This window comes from Tupaia chinensis, unplaced genomic scaffold, assembly GCF_000334495.1.
Source record: "Tupaia chinensis unplaced genomic scaffold, TupChi_1.0 Scaffold000311_2, whole genome shotgun sequence".
Classification (NCBI taxonomy): Eukaryota; Metazoa; Chordata; class Mammalia; order Scandentia; family Tupaiidae; genus Tupaia; species Tupaia belangeri.
The window spans coordinates 8,824,733-8,841,392 of NW_006159803.1; the positions used below are offsets into that span (position 1 = coordinate 8,824,733).

The 16,660-nt window shown below is 52.8% G+C and overlaps 1 protein-coding gene across 1 annotated transcript in view; it reads left to right on the plus strand.

Moving 5' to 3' along the window:
- Window positions 1-16,133, plus strand: part of ZBTB16 (zinc finger and BTB domain containing 16) — a 216,438-nt gene extending 200,305 nt beyond the window's left edge. Inside the window, exons 5-7 of the mRNA XM_006151039.2 lie at window positions 7,419-7,589; window positions 13,576-13,743; window positions 15,673-16,133. Of these exons, the coding sequence (XP_006151101.1) occupies window positions 7,419-7,589; window positions 13,576-13,743; window positions 15,673-15,902 (569 nt within the window). The 3' untranslated portion in view covers window positions 15,903-16,133. The remainder of the gene's footprint in view (window positions 1-7,418; window positions 7,590-13,575; window positions 13,744-15,672) is intronic.
- Window positions 16,134-16,660: the final 527 nt, after the last annotated feature.

Sequence of the window (16,660 nt, forward strand, 5' to 3'; positions counted from 1 at the left end):
TGGTCGGAACTGGTGTCTTGTGAAAGAGTGATCCTGGGGGTTAAAGAGAGCAGAAAGGCACACGGGAAGGATCTGGGAGCATGGGGCGCAGGGTGGAGACGCCTCCAGGTACATGAAGGTTTTCACACGCCCCCAGGTCTGCCGTTTTCTCCTTCCTGTGGGGAGAAGAAGCTGCTTGGGTGGCAGAGGCAGCTCTTCCTTTGTTGGGTGTGACTGGACATGAGAAGCCCATCTGTGGTTCCTGCACGTTCACGTGCACACACAGGCATGCACACACCCCACCGCGTGCACACGTAGCAGTCCCAGCCTGCTTACCGAAAAAAGCGGGAGTATATTTAGATCCCTCTGTTCCTTTGATTAAGAAACTGCTTATAGCAGGAGATAATAAGAGCCTTGCTCCAAGAGGGTGCAGCACCTGAACACCTCCTCCAGCTGTGTACCCCTCTGAGGCTGTTCCTTCCTTTCTATTAAAGAGCTAATTGGTATGGAAGTGGCACAGGTGTAAACATGAGGGTTTTTGTGTCTCATAATTTCAGACCCCGTCATCACCTGGGTGAAATAAATACCTAGACCCGTGTCACCCTCCTGCCTCCTGCCTCCTGTTCCACGCTGGCCTGGCTTCCCACCCACCTACCCCCCCCCTTTTTTTTCCTTTTTTTGCTAAAATTAAACTGGTTTTAAATTGGGAATCTGAGTTGTACATGCTCTGCAGCCCAAATGGGCTGGCCTGTCCTTAGGGGTCTGGTGAGGGTCACCATCTCAGGTAAGATGGGTGCAAATGGGGTTCCAGATAATTGCCTGGACCATGCCCACATTACCTGGAACTGCGCTGTTCCTGCCTCTGTGCCACACCGCTTCCCTCTTCCCAGATGCCCGAGAGTCCAGAGTAAGACTGAGCCCCACTCACTCTTCCGAAGAGCAGGAAAAATTCTCATTCTCTCTAGCTTTTTTTTTTCCCTTTAAATAGGAGGAGAGAGTGAGCCAGCAAGCAGGAGTAGGGGAAGAGAGGTCTTTTTGACAGAGTCTTGCCACTTTTGTAATCACCAACCTCAGAATCCCACACATGCCACCAGTTGGCCGGGACTGCAGGGGTGTGCCACTCTGCCCAGCGTGGTTAGGGTACAAACCCAGGCCTCCCATGTGGCCCCAGCCTCATGCACCAATGCCCTACCTCCACTTGCACCACTGTGGCTGGGGCCATCCTTTGACCTGATAAATTATTTCCTGACTCATATATGAAAGAAAGCAGTGCATTTGTAGGGTTGACATGCTCAAAGCATTTGTCACTTGCCTCCTAATAGCACCAGGAAGATCGTTTGGAAGGGAGGTTAGCTATGAACTCTGTTTCCTAGGCCAAGGCCTAGGAAAGAAACCAAGGCCAAGGACAAATGCTACCCAACGCAGGATCACAAACCAAGGTGGGCTGCACCTCCGGGCCAGAGCAAGCGTCTTCTCATTGCCTAACTGCACCGTGCGGTGAAGCTGGTCCTTCTGTGGTCTGGGCTCTGCTTCTAAGCAGCAGAGCTCAGGCATGGAGCAAGAATGAGGTGTCCTACCAGCCCACCAGGCAGAGAGACCCTAGGGAGATCAGTTGCCCTTCTGTCACTTGGTGTCACTAATTTCCAAGGACAGTCTTGTGAGCTTTCAGTTTTGACTTCACTTATAGACTTTGATGTGAGTGTTCCCTGACCATCGGTCTCTGTGCCATGACTCTTCCTTGTACCCTGTCCCTCACCCTTTGTGATCGTCCCACAGGACCTAATTTAGTCTTTAATGTACTGTGCACAGGCAGAGTGTATTAGTGTATTAGTGTATTAGTGTATTCTAGGACCTGTGCCATGTGTTGGGGCATGTAAAACAAGTAGTTTCTGCTTTGGAGCCTTACAGTGTGGTAGGCAGAGCTGAATGTCAACAATAAATACAACAAAGGGGTTGACGTGCTGTAACAGCGAGAGCTCAGGGGACGATCATGTCCTCCGCACCGAGTCTGAAATGGTGTCACTCACCAAGGTGTCTTCTCTAGGGTCAGAGTCCTGGAAGAAGCAACCTAGAATCCATACTCAACTTAGGCTTGTAGATAGTACAAGGGTGGCCAAACAAGGGCCAAGTGAAAGCTGAAATCCAGCCCTCTTTGCTTGCCAAAGCGGTATGTTTAGGCAAGGGTCCGGTGTTTCTTTTTCTTTCTTCCTTCCTTCCTTCCTTCCTTCCTTCCTTCCTTCCTTTCTTCCTTAAGAGAGATTTTTGGTATAGGGTGCATGTGATTGCTGGAAAGAGGGACAGAGAAAACGCGAGAAATCACCTCCATGGGCAATGGCCACTATGCAATTCTTTCTCCTCTATTCTCCTCTCAGGGTTTTGGGCACACATGCACACATGCCAGTCGTGAGTTTCAAGAAGCCAAGTCTGAGACTCAAACCATGGTCGGTCATGTGAGAGTCCAGTTCTTTAACCACTACACCACCTGCTGACCCCTGACATTTCTAATTCAAACAGAGGTATCCTTTAGGCTGGCACTGGCTTTGCGACGACCTTATAGTGATCAAGCGTTCTCATGCGGGTAACTTGCATTGTGATCAACCACCGCCAAGCACAATGGCCAGTGATGAGCAGAATGACCCAGAGGAGTCAGAGGACTCGCTCAGGCTCACACGGCAAGTGAAGTAGCCAAGCTGGCTTGCCCGTGTTTCATGTCCTTCTAGCTCTGTGCTTTCTGAAGGTCACCTTTGTCCAGTCGGATCCCTTCCCTTCTCCCCAGGGGTACCCGGCTGATGTCTCTCCATAGCGAAGGCTGGAACTCATGTGTTGAAGGGATCAGAGTGTTCTAACACAGGGGGCCCCTCACCCCACCACACATCTCCCTGCAGCTAATGAATTGCTAATACAATTTTCTAGATAATTTTATTTCCATAGTCCCACATTTTAATGTGTTTCCAAAAGCTAGCATTTATTTGCTTAATCTCCCAGCGTAATAGAATCTGCCCTGACTCATCATACATGCGAACAGTCAGCTAGGCAGAAACGACAGCAAATTGTTTAATAACTCGCATCTAGTCTCTAGATTTTTAACTCCCATGCACCAGTAGCTTTTCTCCCCCGCCCTGCCCTGCTTTTCTTTTTCTTTTTCTTTTTTTTTAACACTTTTCCATCACCACAGCTGTGGGTCTATACGGAGAAGAATAGGGAGTGTGGATACAGGGACTTAATGCCTCATCTTGCCCCTGTGAGCCTTGCTTGGCAGGAGAGTAGCCAGGAGAAACCCTGCTCCTGTGGGTGGGCCCAGGAAGGGGAGAGAGACCACCACGGGGTCATCGTGCTATTTCCTTTCCAGGTGGTGACTCTCTGGTGTTAAGCCATTAACAGGTACAGAACCGGCCATCCGGCACTCCGTGTGTCCACTGTTTCCAGTTCTAGCCCAAGCCCCAGCTCCTGTCAGGATTTCATTCCCCCTTTCCCCCTTCTGCCCTGCAGTCCCGCCCTGGTCAGGCTGTCACCCTTCTCCAGTGGTGGTACGAGTGCCATCTGCTCTCTTCCTGCATCTAGCCCCTGGCCACCCCTTTTCATCCCCACACGGTGCCCTGAGGGAGGGCCCTCATGTACGGGGGGGTCATGCCAGCACCACCCTGTCTGAGTCAGTGCCAACGGCTGTAACAGTGTATTGGGAACCAGGTGGCTTATAGCAGGGGTCCCCTACCTCTGGGGGACAGAGCAGTACCGGTCTTTATTATTGTACTGTAATAATAATGGAAATCAAGGGTGTGATAAATGCAATGTGCTCGAATCATCCTGAATCCATCCCTGGGCCCCGGTCTATGGAAAAATTGTCTTCCATAAAACCGGTCCTGGGTGCCACAAAGGTTGAGGAGGACTACTGGCTTATAGGCTGTAGACATTTACTCCTTCCAGTCCTGGGACTGGGACATCTGGGGTCAGGTGCCACTAGGGGTCTGGTGAGGGTCCCCTTGCAGGTCGCAGAATACTGACTTCTTGCCACTTTTGGCCACGCCCTGACACGTGGCAAGGGGCCAGCTCGCCCTCTGCGGCCTTTTATACGGGTGCTAATCCCATTCACGAGGCTCGACCCTCATGACCTAGTCGCCTCCCGAAGGCCGTCATGTGATGCCATCACCCTGGGGGTTAGGACTTCAACATGGGGGTTTGGGGGGAGTGGGAACAGTAAGACTGTAGCACCCCAATCTTTTTGTGGACTACATTGCCTTAAGCCTAGCCTGCACCCCTGGGCACATGCAGCTCCATGATGGACGTTACCCTGGCTTATCTGCAGCCCCAGGGCCTGCGCTTACCTCCCCCGCCCACTCTGAATTTGCTGGTGGCGGGACCAGCAGTTGGCATAATGGCTATGTCGCTGGACTCCCATGTAGTCGACCATGGTTCAAGTCTTGGACACGGCGGCTTAAACTCATGCCAGGTGCATGTGCGTGCATGTGCCCAAGATCCCGAGAGGAGAATGGAGGAGAAGGGATTGCAGCATGGCCATCCCCCCTGGGGGGTGATTTCTCGCTTTCTGTCTCTCTGTCTCTCTCTTTCTCTCTGTCTGGTGAGTGCACGTGCCCCATAGGAAAAACCTCTCCAAAAAAAAAAGAAAAACAAATTTGCTGGTGGTGTTCCTTAGCCTGGCACGTGTGTCCTGCCAGCTCCGATGCTCTTCATTCCTCAAGCCTGACTCCAGGTGCTCTCTGACGCCTTCCTGGAGTCACCCTGCCTTGTCCTCAGATGGGGCTGACTCACCCGTGTTCCCAGCAATCTGGGATCTGGTTCTCTGTGCGAGCTCACGTTGCCCTGCTCACCTAGCACAGAGCCTGCACTAGACCAGGGTTCAGTGAGTTGGCTAAACCACCATGCCGTCTGCTCCGGCCATCCTGAAAAGCTGGTGGCTCTAAGGGGCTTTGGGAAGACCAGATAGCAGAGTGTTCAAGGACCCCCAGTCCAGCTGGCTGGCTGGTGCCGGCCCTTCACAGTGCACCGGGCTTTGTAGGCTCAGGCTGTCCTACTGGAGGTGCCAGTTCTGTTCCCTCTGACCCAGGGTCCCTGGCTGGGGACCTCAGGGATGCCTAAGGGAAGCCTCGGCTCTTAAGGGTGTGGCTTATGTGGAAAGCCTGCTAGTCTTGCTGATTTAAGGTGGCTGTCTGACCACCTGGCTTAATCAGGGCTCTCTGTGGGGTGGGGGTTAAGGAGAAAGGGGCCAGTTCTGAGGTCCTCAGGTTACCGCATCCCAAAATGGGAGCAGATGCACTCTGCTCCTATGCATGTTCTTTGGGCTTGAGTAGATGACAGGGGACTCAGTGTCAGCCCCTGCACTGCATCTGCCTGGAAAAATGACTTCTTCTGTTGTGTCCCCTCCATCAGGGGGAGCTGACACCTCATTGGGGACCTCCCAGAGTCCTTGCTAGCCCCGGAGGGTTGTGACTCAGCTTCCCACCTCCTATTCCTGGCCTGGATCCTGTAGTTCCTGGGGAGTGGGCCTGGTCGCAGCTCACCGTCCTTGCCCTGCCTCTTCTAGGGGAAGCTCAGAGAGGTGGCCGGCCCTGAGGTTTCCAAAATCAGACAGACAGAGGTATTCCAGGATTCCAGCTATGCCTACCTCTAACCCTGCACCTTAGGCTAGGTATTTAATCTCTGTGTTTTCCCACTTATAAAAAGGAGGATACCAAGGTCTGCCTTGGAGGATGGTGAGCTTTAAGTGAGATGACCGTACAGATTAAGCCTCCAGTGCAAGGCATACCTTAGCTGGCCTTCCCTTCTGCTCTGCGAGGGCTGGGAGCAAAAGTCCTCTGCGCTTGGACTCCCCCATCTCCTGTTCAGCTTCCTGACGGCTGGTGGGATGGAGCAAGCTGCAAGTACCTCAGTGTCTGCAAAGGGGGTATTGCAGGTGTGTGTGAGGGGTAGGAGAGTGGGGGATAGTGAGAGGACTTCCCCCAAGTCTGTCCCAAACCCAGCTTTCAGTGGGATGGGAGCAGTGGGAGCCAGATCTGTCATTTGTCGTCCCCATCGTGGGCCAGGACAGTAGCAGATTCTTTGCACTGTGTCTGTTCTTCACCCCACCTGCCTGCAGGAGCTCCCGAGTTCACACTGAGCAGCCCACAGCTTCAGCAGCCAAAGTTCTGGCCCTCCCTCATGCAGGACTGGATGGGCAGGCATGGGCCCTGACCGCTTGTCCTGCGGTGCCCCTCACACATGGGAGGGTCATGTGGAGCTGAGCACAGGCGATGTCGCCCAGAACCAGCACACAGAGCGTACGGCTGGGCTTGCTGGAGGGGCTGTCGTGCTTAGCAAAATGGGGCCCAAGACAGTGGGCCAGGAACTACCAGGTAGGATGCAGACAAGGGGTCTGAGCACCACCTCCAAAAGGCCGTGGCTCCAGAGCAGGGTCGAAAAGAGTTGGTGACAAATGGAAATAAACAGCACGTCCTTGTGGGGCTCCGCAGGGTACCTGTGCTACCGATCAGCACAGGGGACGGCTGGGCGGAATCCAGTGAGCATCGCACGCCACTCATGGGCTTAAAATCCTTTGACAATCACTGGTTGGTCTTAGGATGAAACCTAAAGCTCTCCACATGGTTTTCAAGCCCCTGCCTGACCTGGCCCCTACGTCCTCTTACCCGTCCCTCCCACCTCTCCCTGCCTCTCCAGATATGCAGCCTCTTGTCTGCTCCTGCCAGGTCTCTTCCCAGCATGTTCACAGATACTGCTCTGTCGTCTCTGGATGCTCTCCCCCAGCCATCTACGTGCCAGGTGATCCCGACAAAGTGTGGCCCCTTCTCCTTGTAGAAGGTGCTACGATAGTATCTGTTGACAGAATGGACCCACTGGAGTCATGCTTTAGTGAGTGGAGAAGTGGGAACAGCAGACTTGCAGCTAGCCTCAAGAAAGAATTCAAATCCAGCCTAAGATAGGGACCAGCTCCGCCACGTACACTCCCTGGAGTTTTGGACAAGTTGCCCGGCCTCTCTGTGCCACTGCTTCCTCATCTGAAGGAGGGTAGAGGAGACTACTCTTTCAACATGTGGCTTTCAGTGAGATGCCTGAGAGCGCTGGCTGGCCTGGGTCGTCCCTGGGTCGTCTCTGTCACTGTTCTCTTCCACCGAGCTAGCCCGAGTTTCTTCTCTGGCCCCCGGCTCCACCCAGTCCCTCCCACACGTGCCTTCCATGCCCTGCCTTCCCTATGGTGCCTGACGGGGTCACGAGCTCACACTTGGCTGTTGCTCTGCGTTGGTCAATGTCGCTTTCCCCTCTAGGCTGGGTTCCAGTGAATGCAGGAAGTGTTTGTTTTGTCCACTGCTGGAGCCACGTCCTAGGCACTCAGTGGACATTGCGTGGCTGGACTTGCCCCTGAGCCTGGGGCTTGGCGGGCCAGCATTCCCACCCTCTGAGGCTCTCCGTCTCTCCGCTGTCTCCTGCAGGCACAGACATGGCTGTCTTCTGTCTGCTGTGCGGGAAACGCTTCCAGGCGCAGAGCGCGCTCCAGCAGCACATGGAGGTCCACGCGGGCGTGCGCAGCTACATCTGCAGCGAGTGCAACCGCACCTTCCCCAGCCACACGGCCCTCAAACGGCACCTGCGCTCACACACAGGTAGGTCAGTGCAGGTCACGGGGCGGGCCACGGGGCGGGCGGGGCGTCCTGGAGCCAGCGTCCAGATTGACCTCCAAAGACATAGAAAGAGATGCAGGGGTGGGGGCAGCAGGTGGTATGGTGGTTAGGATGCTGGGCTCCCACACGGCTGACCACGGTTCAAGTCTCAGACCAGGTGACTTGCTTTCTCACTTTCAGTCTCTCTCTCTCTTTGTGATAGTCATCTGTGCCTTATAACAAATTTTAGTTTTTGTTACATTTATCTTTATTTGTGAAAGTAAAAAAAAGCTAATAAAATCATATGCTAAATACATTATACATAATAATAAATACAATTAAATCATTCTTTTCAAAAAATGGGTCAGTGTCTGCCCTTGAGCAAAGAAGGGCTCAGCTTGTGTGGGTCAGCGTTGGCTTTTCTCGTTCCCAGTCTTTCCGTGCTCAGTACAGAGGGTGCCCACGGACCCATCCTCAGAAATTGTAATTCAGTCAGTCCAGGGCATGTAAGATCCAGAAACCCAGCATCATTTTTTTCTTTTTAAAAATTTTCCAGGGAACCAGCAGTTAGTGTAATGGCTATGTTGCTGGACTCCCACGTAGTCGACCGTGGTTCGTGTCCTGGACCCGGTAGCTTAAAACTCATGCCGGGCGCGTGTGTGTGCGTGCCCAAGATCCCGAGAGGAGAATGGAGGAGAAGGGATTGCGGCATGACCATCGCTCTGGGGGGTAATTTCTTGCTTTCTGTCTCTATGTCTCTCTCTGTCTGTCTGGCGAGCGCACGCGCCCTACAGTGAAATATCTCTCCAAAAAAAAAAAAAAAATTTCCAGTCAGGGGTGCATGCTCACCAGAGAGAGGGGAATAGGGAGAAAGCACCCTCCACCCCCCAGAGGTGCATTGGCTATGCTACAATCTCTTCTCCATTACGCCCTCATTTTCAGATTTGGGGCATGTACACACACACCTCACATATTTTTTACACTTCTGGGTCTGGGGCTTGAACTGTGGGTTTGGCCATGTGGGATCCAGCTGCCTTAACCACCAGGACACACAGCCAGCCCAGCACTCAATATTATTAATAGATATTCCCAAGGGATTCTGGTGCTATGGACTCAAGATGGATTTTGAGAAAAATCGGCCTCTAGGTCTCTAACTCTGACTTAGATGCTCCTCCGCTCTTGCTGGCTCCCTTCTCCATCCACCAACATTCCTTTCTGGCCAGAGAGCACATGGCCGAGAGAGAGAGAGAGAGAGAGAGAGAGAGAGAGAGAGAGCGCACACTTCAATCCCCCGTGGGGCAGGGCCACACCACAGTTGTTTATCCTCCATTTTGGGCATGCACGCACACATGCCTGGCATGTTTTTCAAGCTGTAGGGGACAGGATTCGAAGCACACTCAGCCATGTGGGATCTGGCTCCCTATGCAAGAGCTTAACTGTTGTGCCATGGGGCTGCCCTCCCCCCGCTCTTGAAGTCAGCTTCAGGCTCTTGGTGACATGTCGAAGAAGTGTCCTGCTTTCTCCACAGTAACAGAAAGCCTGTGCTTGGGACGACAAAGAACATATTTTAAAAGTGAGCCACGAACTCCCTTCTTCAGCCAGCTCCACATGATGGATTCAGGTCGTTAGTCAGGAAGGCTAGACCTGAGGTCCCTGCCAGGACCCTCTAGGTTTGGGGGCTGAGACACTGAGTTCCTGAGGGCCAGGGGCATTTGTTTCTTTGTAACAGCGTCCCCTAGCGGAAGCATGGGTGACTTAAACCCCTTCTTTTCTCTAAGACACAGTGGGTCTTCTCTGATGTACCTGGGTAAAGGAATGCCCCTTTCTGAGCCTGCGTGTGTCTCTGCTTGAATGGCTTCTGCTCTGTGCGAGTGGGGTGTGGTGAGGCCAGGGTTCCATCTGGGTAGGTGACAGCATATGTTCCTGCTCATTGGAGAGGGTATCAAAAACCCTGGGTGCCTCAGGGAGGACTCACAAGACGCTCTCTCCCTTCATTCTTCGAGTTCTGCCACAGCTCAGGGACTCAGTTCGCAGTGGTGAGCTCTGCTGTGTGAGGGAAGGGCTTTGTGTATCAGGGGCTAAGCTGGCCTGGCCTGCCAGCAGTAGGCATCCTCAGGGAGCCTGCCTGGGCTGTTGCTTCTGGATGCTTCTATTCAGCTGAGCATGTTGCATCTCTGAGTTTATTTGTGGCTACTCAGAGTTGCCGGGATAGGACAGGTAAGGTCCTTCAGAGGGCCGCAGAGGCAGGGATGGTGTCAGGCCTTTCCCCCTGGTTACCGCATATGCATCTCCCCTGCAGGTTTATGCACTTTCTGTCATCACCTCCCTCAGTGGGTCCCTAAGTTGAGCCTTAGGAAAGATGGCCACTCACTGTTCAGCCTCTTCTAAGCCTCTAGGCTGAATCAGTTGGCTTCCTGGGATTTAAATCCTCCCAACCCTGCTAAATCCATTCAGGATCCACCCTGCCCTGCTCATGCCACCTTCTAAGAGCCCAGCTACCAAAATGTCACGTGCCCTGGTGCCAGTCATGGCTCAGATCTGAGGGAGGGGCTGTTTCCAGACAGAGTTTGGGAGAAGCCCTCGCTTACTCTGGGAACCATGGAGCATATGCATGGAGTGCACACACACAAACACCCATTGATTTTCACACCAGCGCGGCACCATGCACACAGACCGTGCACACGCCCCACACAATGCCTCATTAATATTCCGTTGTTCTTGGCCCATTTGCTGCTGGGGCCGGGTGTTTAGCATCAGCAGCTGTGTTTGGTGGGTTAGTCCAGCCGTGCTCTTGGCATTGATGGATCCCTGATTCTCATGGCTCATCATATAATAAACTCTCAGCTGTGCTGGAGGGAGGGGCCTGAGCGGCCACCGGTGTGGGGCTAGAGGAGGGAGGATGACACTGGGCTTGGCCAGTGCCAGGGAGAAACCAGGTAAGGACAGGCTGGGGGTGGGGAGGTCACAGGTGCACTGGGCAGGTCGGAGGGGGCTCTAATTAGTCTCGTTTGTCCTGCACTTAATGTCAAGCTCATTAAAGAGGCTACCGAGTTAATCAACATACCACAAATTGGATTTTGAGTTCTGCAGCCCGTTCTGTGGACATTATGGCAGCACTGACAATGACTCGCACTCGGGGGGAGGATTTCAGGTCAGGCACTCACCGGGCTTCAAAACCTGGGTAGGGGTCAGGTACGTACGTTGGTGACTTTTCTTGCCCTTTTTTTCCCCCTTCTAAGTTTTAAAAAATTCCTTTCCCTGGGTGGACTCAGGAGATTTCCTATTTAAACTCATTTAACATGTGATCCACTTCATAATTAAATGCATCACAATCTGATCAAACAAACCTCTCTGTCTTAACCCTTTGTTTCCTGATCTCTCCAGCCCCCACCTTGAAGGCGGAAGGCACAGACAGTCATCCTCCCGCGCCGCCTCCCGGCTGGATGGCTGCCGGTGTACGTTTTAATTACCGGCTCGGCTCAAGTCTCACGTGGCCCCTGCTTTATTTATTTATTTATATCTTAATGAGGACACTGAATCTTTGATTAAAGTCGTAATCATTGTCGATGCCGTAAGCGGGGGAGTTGGATGTCAGAGTGGATGGGGCCCTGTGTGGTAGACACGCAGAAAGGAACACGTGGGCATGCTGACACACAGCCCGACCTGTCCCCTGTCCCTGCCCATTGGAGAGCGTATAAAAACCCTGGGTGCCTCAGGGAGGACTCACAGCTAATTAGGACCAAGGTCGGCATAGGGCTCATGCCCCTGGGGTCTGATGAGCTGGGGGACAGACAGTGAGAATGGGTAAGTACAGGTTCTCTCCAGCCGAGAACCTCAGAACTCACTTCGTCCCCACATGTGCACCATGAGGGCTTTTCCAGCTGTGCGCCTGAGCAGGACAGTGCCCGGCAGATGGGGACAAACTGGTATCACGGGACAGCTCAGCTCTTGGAATCTCCGTCTGATGATTCCTCGATAGAAATGCCCCCTCCCTCCATCCGCTCAGAGCTTCATGCAAATCATCCACCCGTGAGAGAGTCAGCCAGTGAACAGACCCCAGCATCCTCTCCCCACAGAGCCTTAAAAACCCTTCAAAGCCATCAGAAGAGATGAGAATTTATGTGGGTACAGGGGCCAGCATTCAGGAGGGGGAGGTTTGGTTAGCGGCCTGAGGAAGGGAGAGAGAGGAGAGAGTAAAATATCATTTTAAAGAGGAAGTGAAGGCGCGGGCATGCGAGTCTATAACGAGAAGGACAATTTATGCCCAGGCACGAGCGCAGTTTGACATGGGGATAATGAAAAAACGTAGGTCATTGTGGATGACTTAAACCTTCAGCAGCTGAAGAAAATGTATGAAATGCAGAGGACATTACACGGTTGGCAGCCCTGCACATCTGCAGAGGGACAAGTGAAATACAGTGGGCCATTCTTCACCGTAAACTGTGGTTGTTGGAGATGCAGCCCAGAGAAATTGTAATTACAGTGACAAGACGAATCAGCGATATTTAAATATTCATGAACAAAGTCTGGGGTGATCAATCTATCTTTATTGTCTGTGCCTTCACTCCGGTAATAAATAAGTAGCTGAAGTCCTCACCTTTCATCCCCTGAGCCCCCTACTTTGGGTACAAAATGCAAGATGGTTAATCCCCAGAACCCAGTCTCACCCTGTTTGGATGTAAGAAGCTGACGCCCCCAGAGGAGACCAAGGGCAAAGAGTCTCATCTGAGGAACGATAGTTGTCCCCAAGTTTCATATACCCGGCATCTCCCGAGGGTCTGTTCTGGGCCATCTCTGCTGTGCACTGAGGCTAAGGCGTGGACACGCTCACTTCTTACCCTGGAAGTGCTTCCGTGCCGAGGCGTGGTCGGCAGGCAGTAGACGCAGACTCAGCATCAGTTAGCAAGCTGGCAGGGAGACAGCGTCCAGTCTGGGCGTCCCGGCTCAGCTGCTTACTAGCTGTGTGACCTTGGGAATGGCGTTTAAGCGTCTCTAAGCATCTCATTTTTCTCATTTGTAAAATGAGAATGATATCTTTTTTAAGGTTGTTGCCATGGCCACGTGAGGTTTTTGAGGACAGTAGTGAGCATTCAACAGATGTGGGCCATTTTAAGGAGAAAACACCATTAAAATAATACTCCCACTAATAAAAGGACAAAGTGCTGGCCGTTTCTTCTCTCTTGGGACAGAACGTGACTCGTTCCACCTAGGGCATTCATGAGCTGGGCTTTGAGGATGCCTAGGAGTTCACTAGAGAGAAAAGAGGAAGTCGGGCAGAAGGGACAGCTGTGTGAAACTGTGGAGGAGTTGGGGGCCAGCAGGTGGCGTGATGGTCGCGGTGCTGGACTCCCACGTGGCCGATCACGGTTTGGTCCCAGACCTGGCGGTTTGCTTGCTTTCTCACCTTCTCCCTCTCACTTTCTGTCCCTCTCTGGGTCTCTCTCTGGTCAAATTAAAAATAAATGAATACATAAGTAAATACAATGAAAAAAAAAAAAAGAAAACACCTGTGGAGGAGGAAGAAAAGGTGTTGGGGAACAATGAGAAGTTTCCCAAACTGGTGAGGGTTTTTTTTGAGGATAGATGAGTCAATCTGGAGTGACGTTTACCCCTGACCCAGGAAAGGGGGAAGAGGTAACATGAGAAGCAGGAAGGTAAGGTCTCAAAGCCCTCAGGTCTGCCCTGTCCTCAGGGCAGCCTGCTTTCTGGGGATGGTGGTTCATTTGTAAGCCAAATGGGCTGTCTTTTCCTAGGACTGGTCTTTGCCCCACAGGTGACCTCCGGGGCTCCAGGAGAGTGTGGACACGAGTGGGTGCGTGCACTGCCTGTTTATGCTGTGGGGACCAGCAGAGCCTGTGGCTCCTTAGGTGGTTGTCGGAGGTGGAACACAGATGTCTCATCCTCCTGATGTCCTCAGTGTGCCCGGCTCCCAAAGAGGGGGCCGGAAGAGGCAAGGGCCTGACCCAGCCCCTTATCATCCTCCCCACAGGCGACCACCCATATGAGTGTGAGTTCTGTGGCAGCTGCTTCCGGGATGAGAGCACACTCAAGAGCCACAAACGCATCCACACGGGCGAGAAACCCTATGAGTGCAATGGCTGCGGCAAGAAATTCAGCCTCAAGCACCAGCTGGAGACGCACTACAGGGTGCACACAGGTACTGAGGGCCACCGAGGGCACGTGAGCTGGCCCTGGGACCTGGGCAGGCGTGGGCAACAGAAGGCTTCCCGGAGAAGCCCGACTGAGGACAGTTCAGAACTGAACCAAAAAGCAGAAAAAACTTTATTACGATGGCCCCGGGTGACACTACCCCCATCTCAAGACCAAGGCAGACATTGCTAATCGATCACAGCACACTTTGCCATGAGCCCAAATCAGCCCTCCAGGCAGCTACACCAGTCGTTCAGAGACTGCAGATCAAGTCTGTCTGTGAGTCCTGAACTGGGGTCGAGTGGCCTGGTAAGCTGAAAGCAGAGATACGGTCACATGCTACTCAAGTTAGAGTAAGAGTAGGGAGCATTGGATTAGGTTATGATGAGGACTCGGAAATTGAAAAGTTAGATTGAATCTGGTTCTGAAATTAGAGGAGCATAGACATTTAATAGCCCCTCTACGTGGATAACGAAGACATTTCAAAGCGCCTTCACACCCTGTTTTACATAGAAGAGATGTGAGCAGCTGTTTTCCCTGGGGTCTGAGGTTGGACTAAGTGGAAGTGGTCCAGACTTGCATAATTTTCAAGTTGTGGGCAGTGGAGTCCTGGGGCTGGTGAAAGTCTATTTTGCACATTTCTTCCCAATTTCACGTCCAGTGACGTCACCTTGGTGGTGTTCAACTCCGCTGTGTTGGGAGTATTCACAACATAGCGATGGGAATATGTTGCAAATCAGGGCTTTTCTGGAAAGCCAGATGAGCCAGCAGGCCACCAGTGGGGGTGGAAGGTAGATATGCAGAAGGACCGCAGAGGTGGTGGAGCCTGGCAAGCTAGGAGGCCGCCTCCGATCAGTGGGGAAAGGTGACCTTAGGCAGGGCCTGCTGGCTCAGGGAGAGTCGGTTGCCATGGCGGGGGTGGGCGGGTGGGTGGGTGGAGATTGGGGGGTGGACAGGGAGAGCCACAAGCGGAGCTGCATGTTGTTGAACTTGTTCTTACCTCCAGTGTTGGAACCCCAAGGAGAGGATGAGGTGTCCACTGTTGACAACTAGAGTGACCTGGAGGTTTCCCCAGAGCCCTGGAGTTTCCTTCACCCCTTGTCGGGATGTGGCCTAGGCGGATCATTAAATGCATTGGCAGTGACTATTGTAAATAGCTGGTCAATAGTTAGATCACTTTGGCTGTTCATTACTTCATTATTTGCTGGGGCTTCTTCACGGAGGCGTATCGATGGCGAGATGGCTGGCTAGTTAATTACTGTATTGAAACAAGGTTCCCTTATGTCCTCTGCTCAGCTCCAGGGGACTAGCGGAGGGGAGGTTGGGGTAGTGGGCTAGGGTGTGACTGGGTACTCGCAGGGTCTCACTCCCCCTATTCTAGCCCCAGAGGGGAAGACAGGATCCAGGGCAGGGTCTTAGAACTTTAACAGTATCGAGTTCCCCAGATACAGCATGTTTGAAGCCCCATCCCTACTGCCCGCCATCTGTAGCTCTGGAAAGACTCTACCTGCTTCCTCTGGATGGAACTTGGTCTGAAGAGCCTTTCCAACACTTCCAGGATCTGCTGCCCCTATCCAGACAGCCGTTTCTTTCATTAAAAGGGAAGAGATTGTGCTTTAGAGTTAAGAATAATAAAACAGGGGGCTAGAAACGAGCTGAACAACGCTGTGGCCACTAGCTACCTGTGACTTTTGACATTAGTTCCAATGAACTAAGATTAAAATATATAGTGCCTAATTACACAAACCACATTGGTTCCCACATGTGACTAGGGGCCGCCATATTGGATGGTGCATAGAACTCTAAGTTCCAATAGAGAGTGCTGAGCCAGAGGGATGGAGATTCACTGATAAGCTGAGGGTGGCATGAGGCCTTGGTGGCCCTCTCCGCCATCCTCACTCCTCTCGCCCTGTGTTACCCACCCACCCTTACACAGGTGAGAAGCCCTTTGAGTGCAAGCTCTGCCACCAGCGCTCCCGGGACTACTCGGCCATGATCAAGCACCTGAGAACGCACAACGGCGCCTCGCCCTACCAGTGCACCATCTGCACGGAGTACTGCCCCAGCCTCTCCTCGATGCAGAAGCACATGAAGGGCCACAAGCCAGAGGAGATCCCGCCTGACTGGAGGATAGAGAAGACTTACCTCTACCTGTGCTACGTGTGAAGGGAGGCCGTGGCAGTGGAGCAGGCGTGGGGAGCAAGGGAAGAAGAGCTAGAGACGAAGGCGAGGAAGGACTGTGCAAAAAAAGAAAAAAAGGAAAAATCAAAAACAAAAAAAAAAGGAAAAAAAAAAAAAAAGAGGAAGCCTGATAGCTGTTTGGCCTGGCACTCCAGGTGACCTGGACGCCAAGCCCCTGCCCTTTCCCTAGAGGCCTTCTTCCCCGGCTGGAGGTTGGCCTGATTTTCTTGGTGGGAGTGGAGGTTTTGTTCACTTAGAAGGTGGTATATTTTTCTCTTCCCTCTAGCCAGACCCTCGTTTTGTGTCAGAAGTGGAGGCTAGGAAGCGGGTGAGAGGCCTTCTGGTCCAAGCCCAGTCTCTGCCTGCTCCTCCCCCGGCTTCCATGAAGGGACAGGGAGCAGACGGGGGCCAGCAGATGGCCGGCTGGGCCTGGTCACGGGCTGATGCTCAAAATGGCAGCTCTGGTTTGCTGGGGGCAGACTGGGGAGGGGAAGGCTCTCTTTCTCTTCTCATTCTCACTTCACCTGTTGCTTTCCCCTGCTCTGCCACATCAGGCATCCCCGCCTGGCTCTTGCTCCTGCTCCTGCTCCGTGTCCTCCAAGTCCCAGGGGGCTCCAGCCTCTCTTCTTCCTCCTCTGGTTCCCTAGTAGGAAAGCTGAGTCTTGAGCCCCTGCTCCTCACCTCTGATTTTGGAGAACACAAAACAAAACAAATGGACTATCCCACCTCTTCAGGCCCCATCA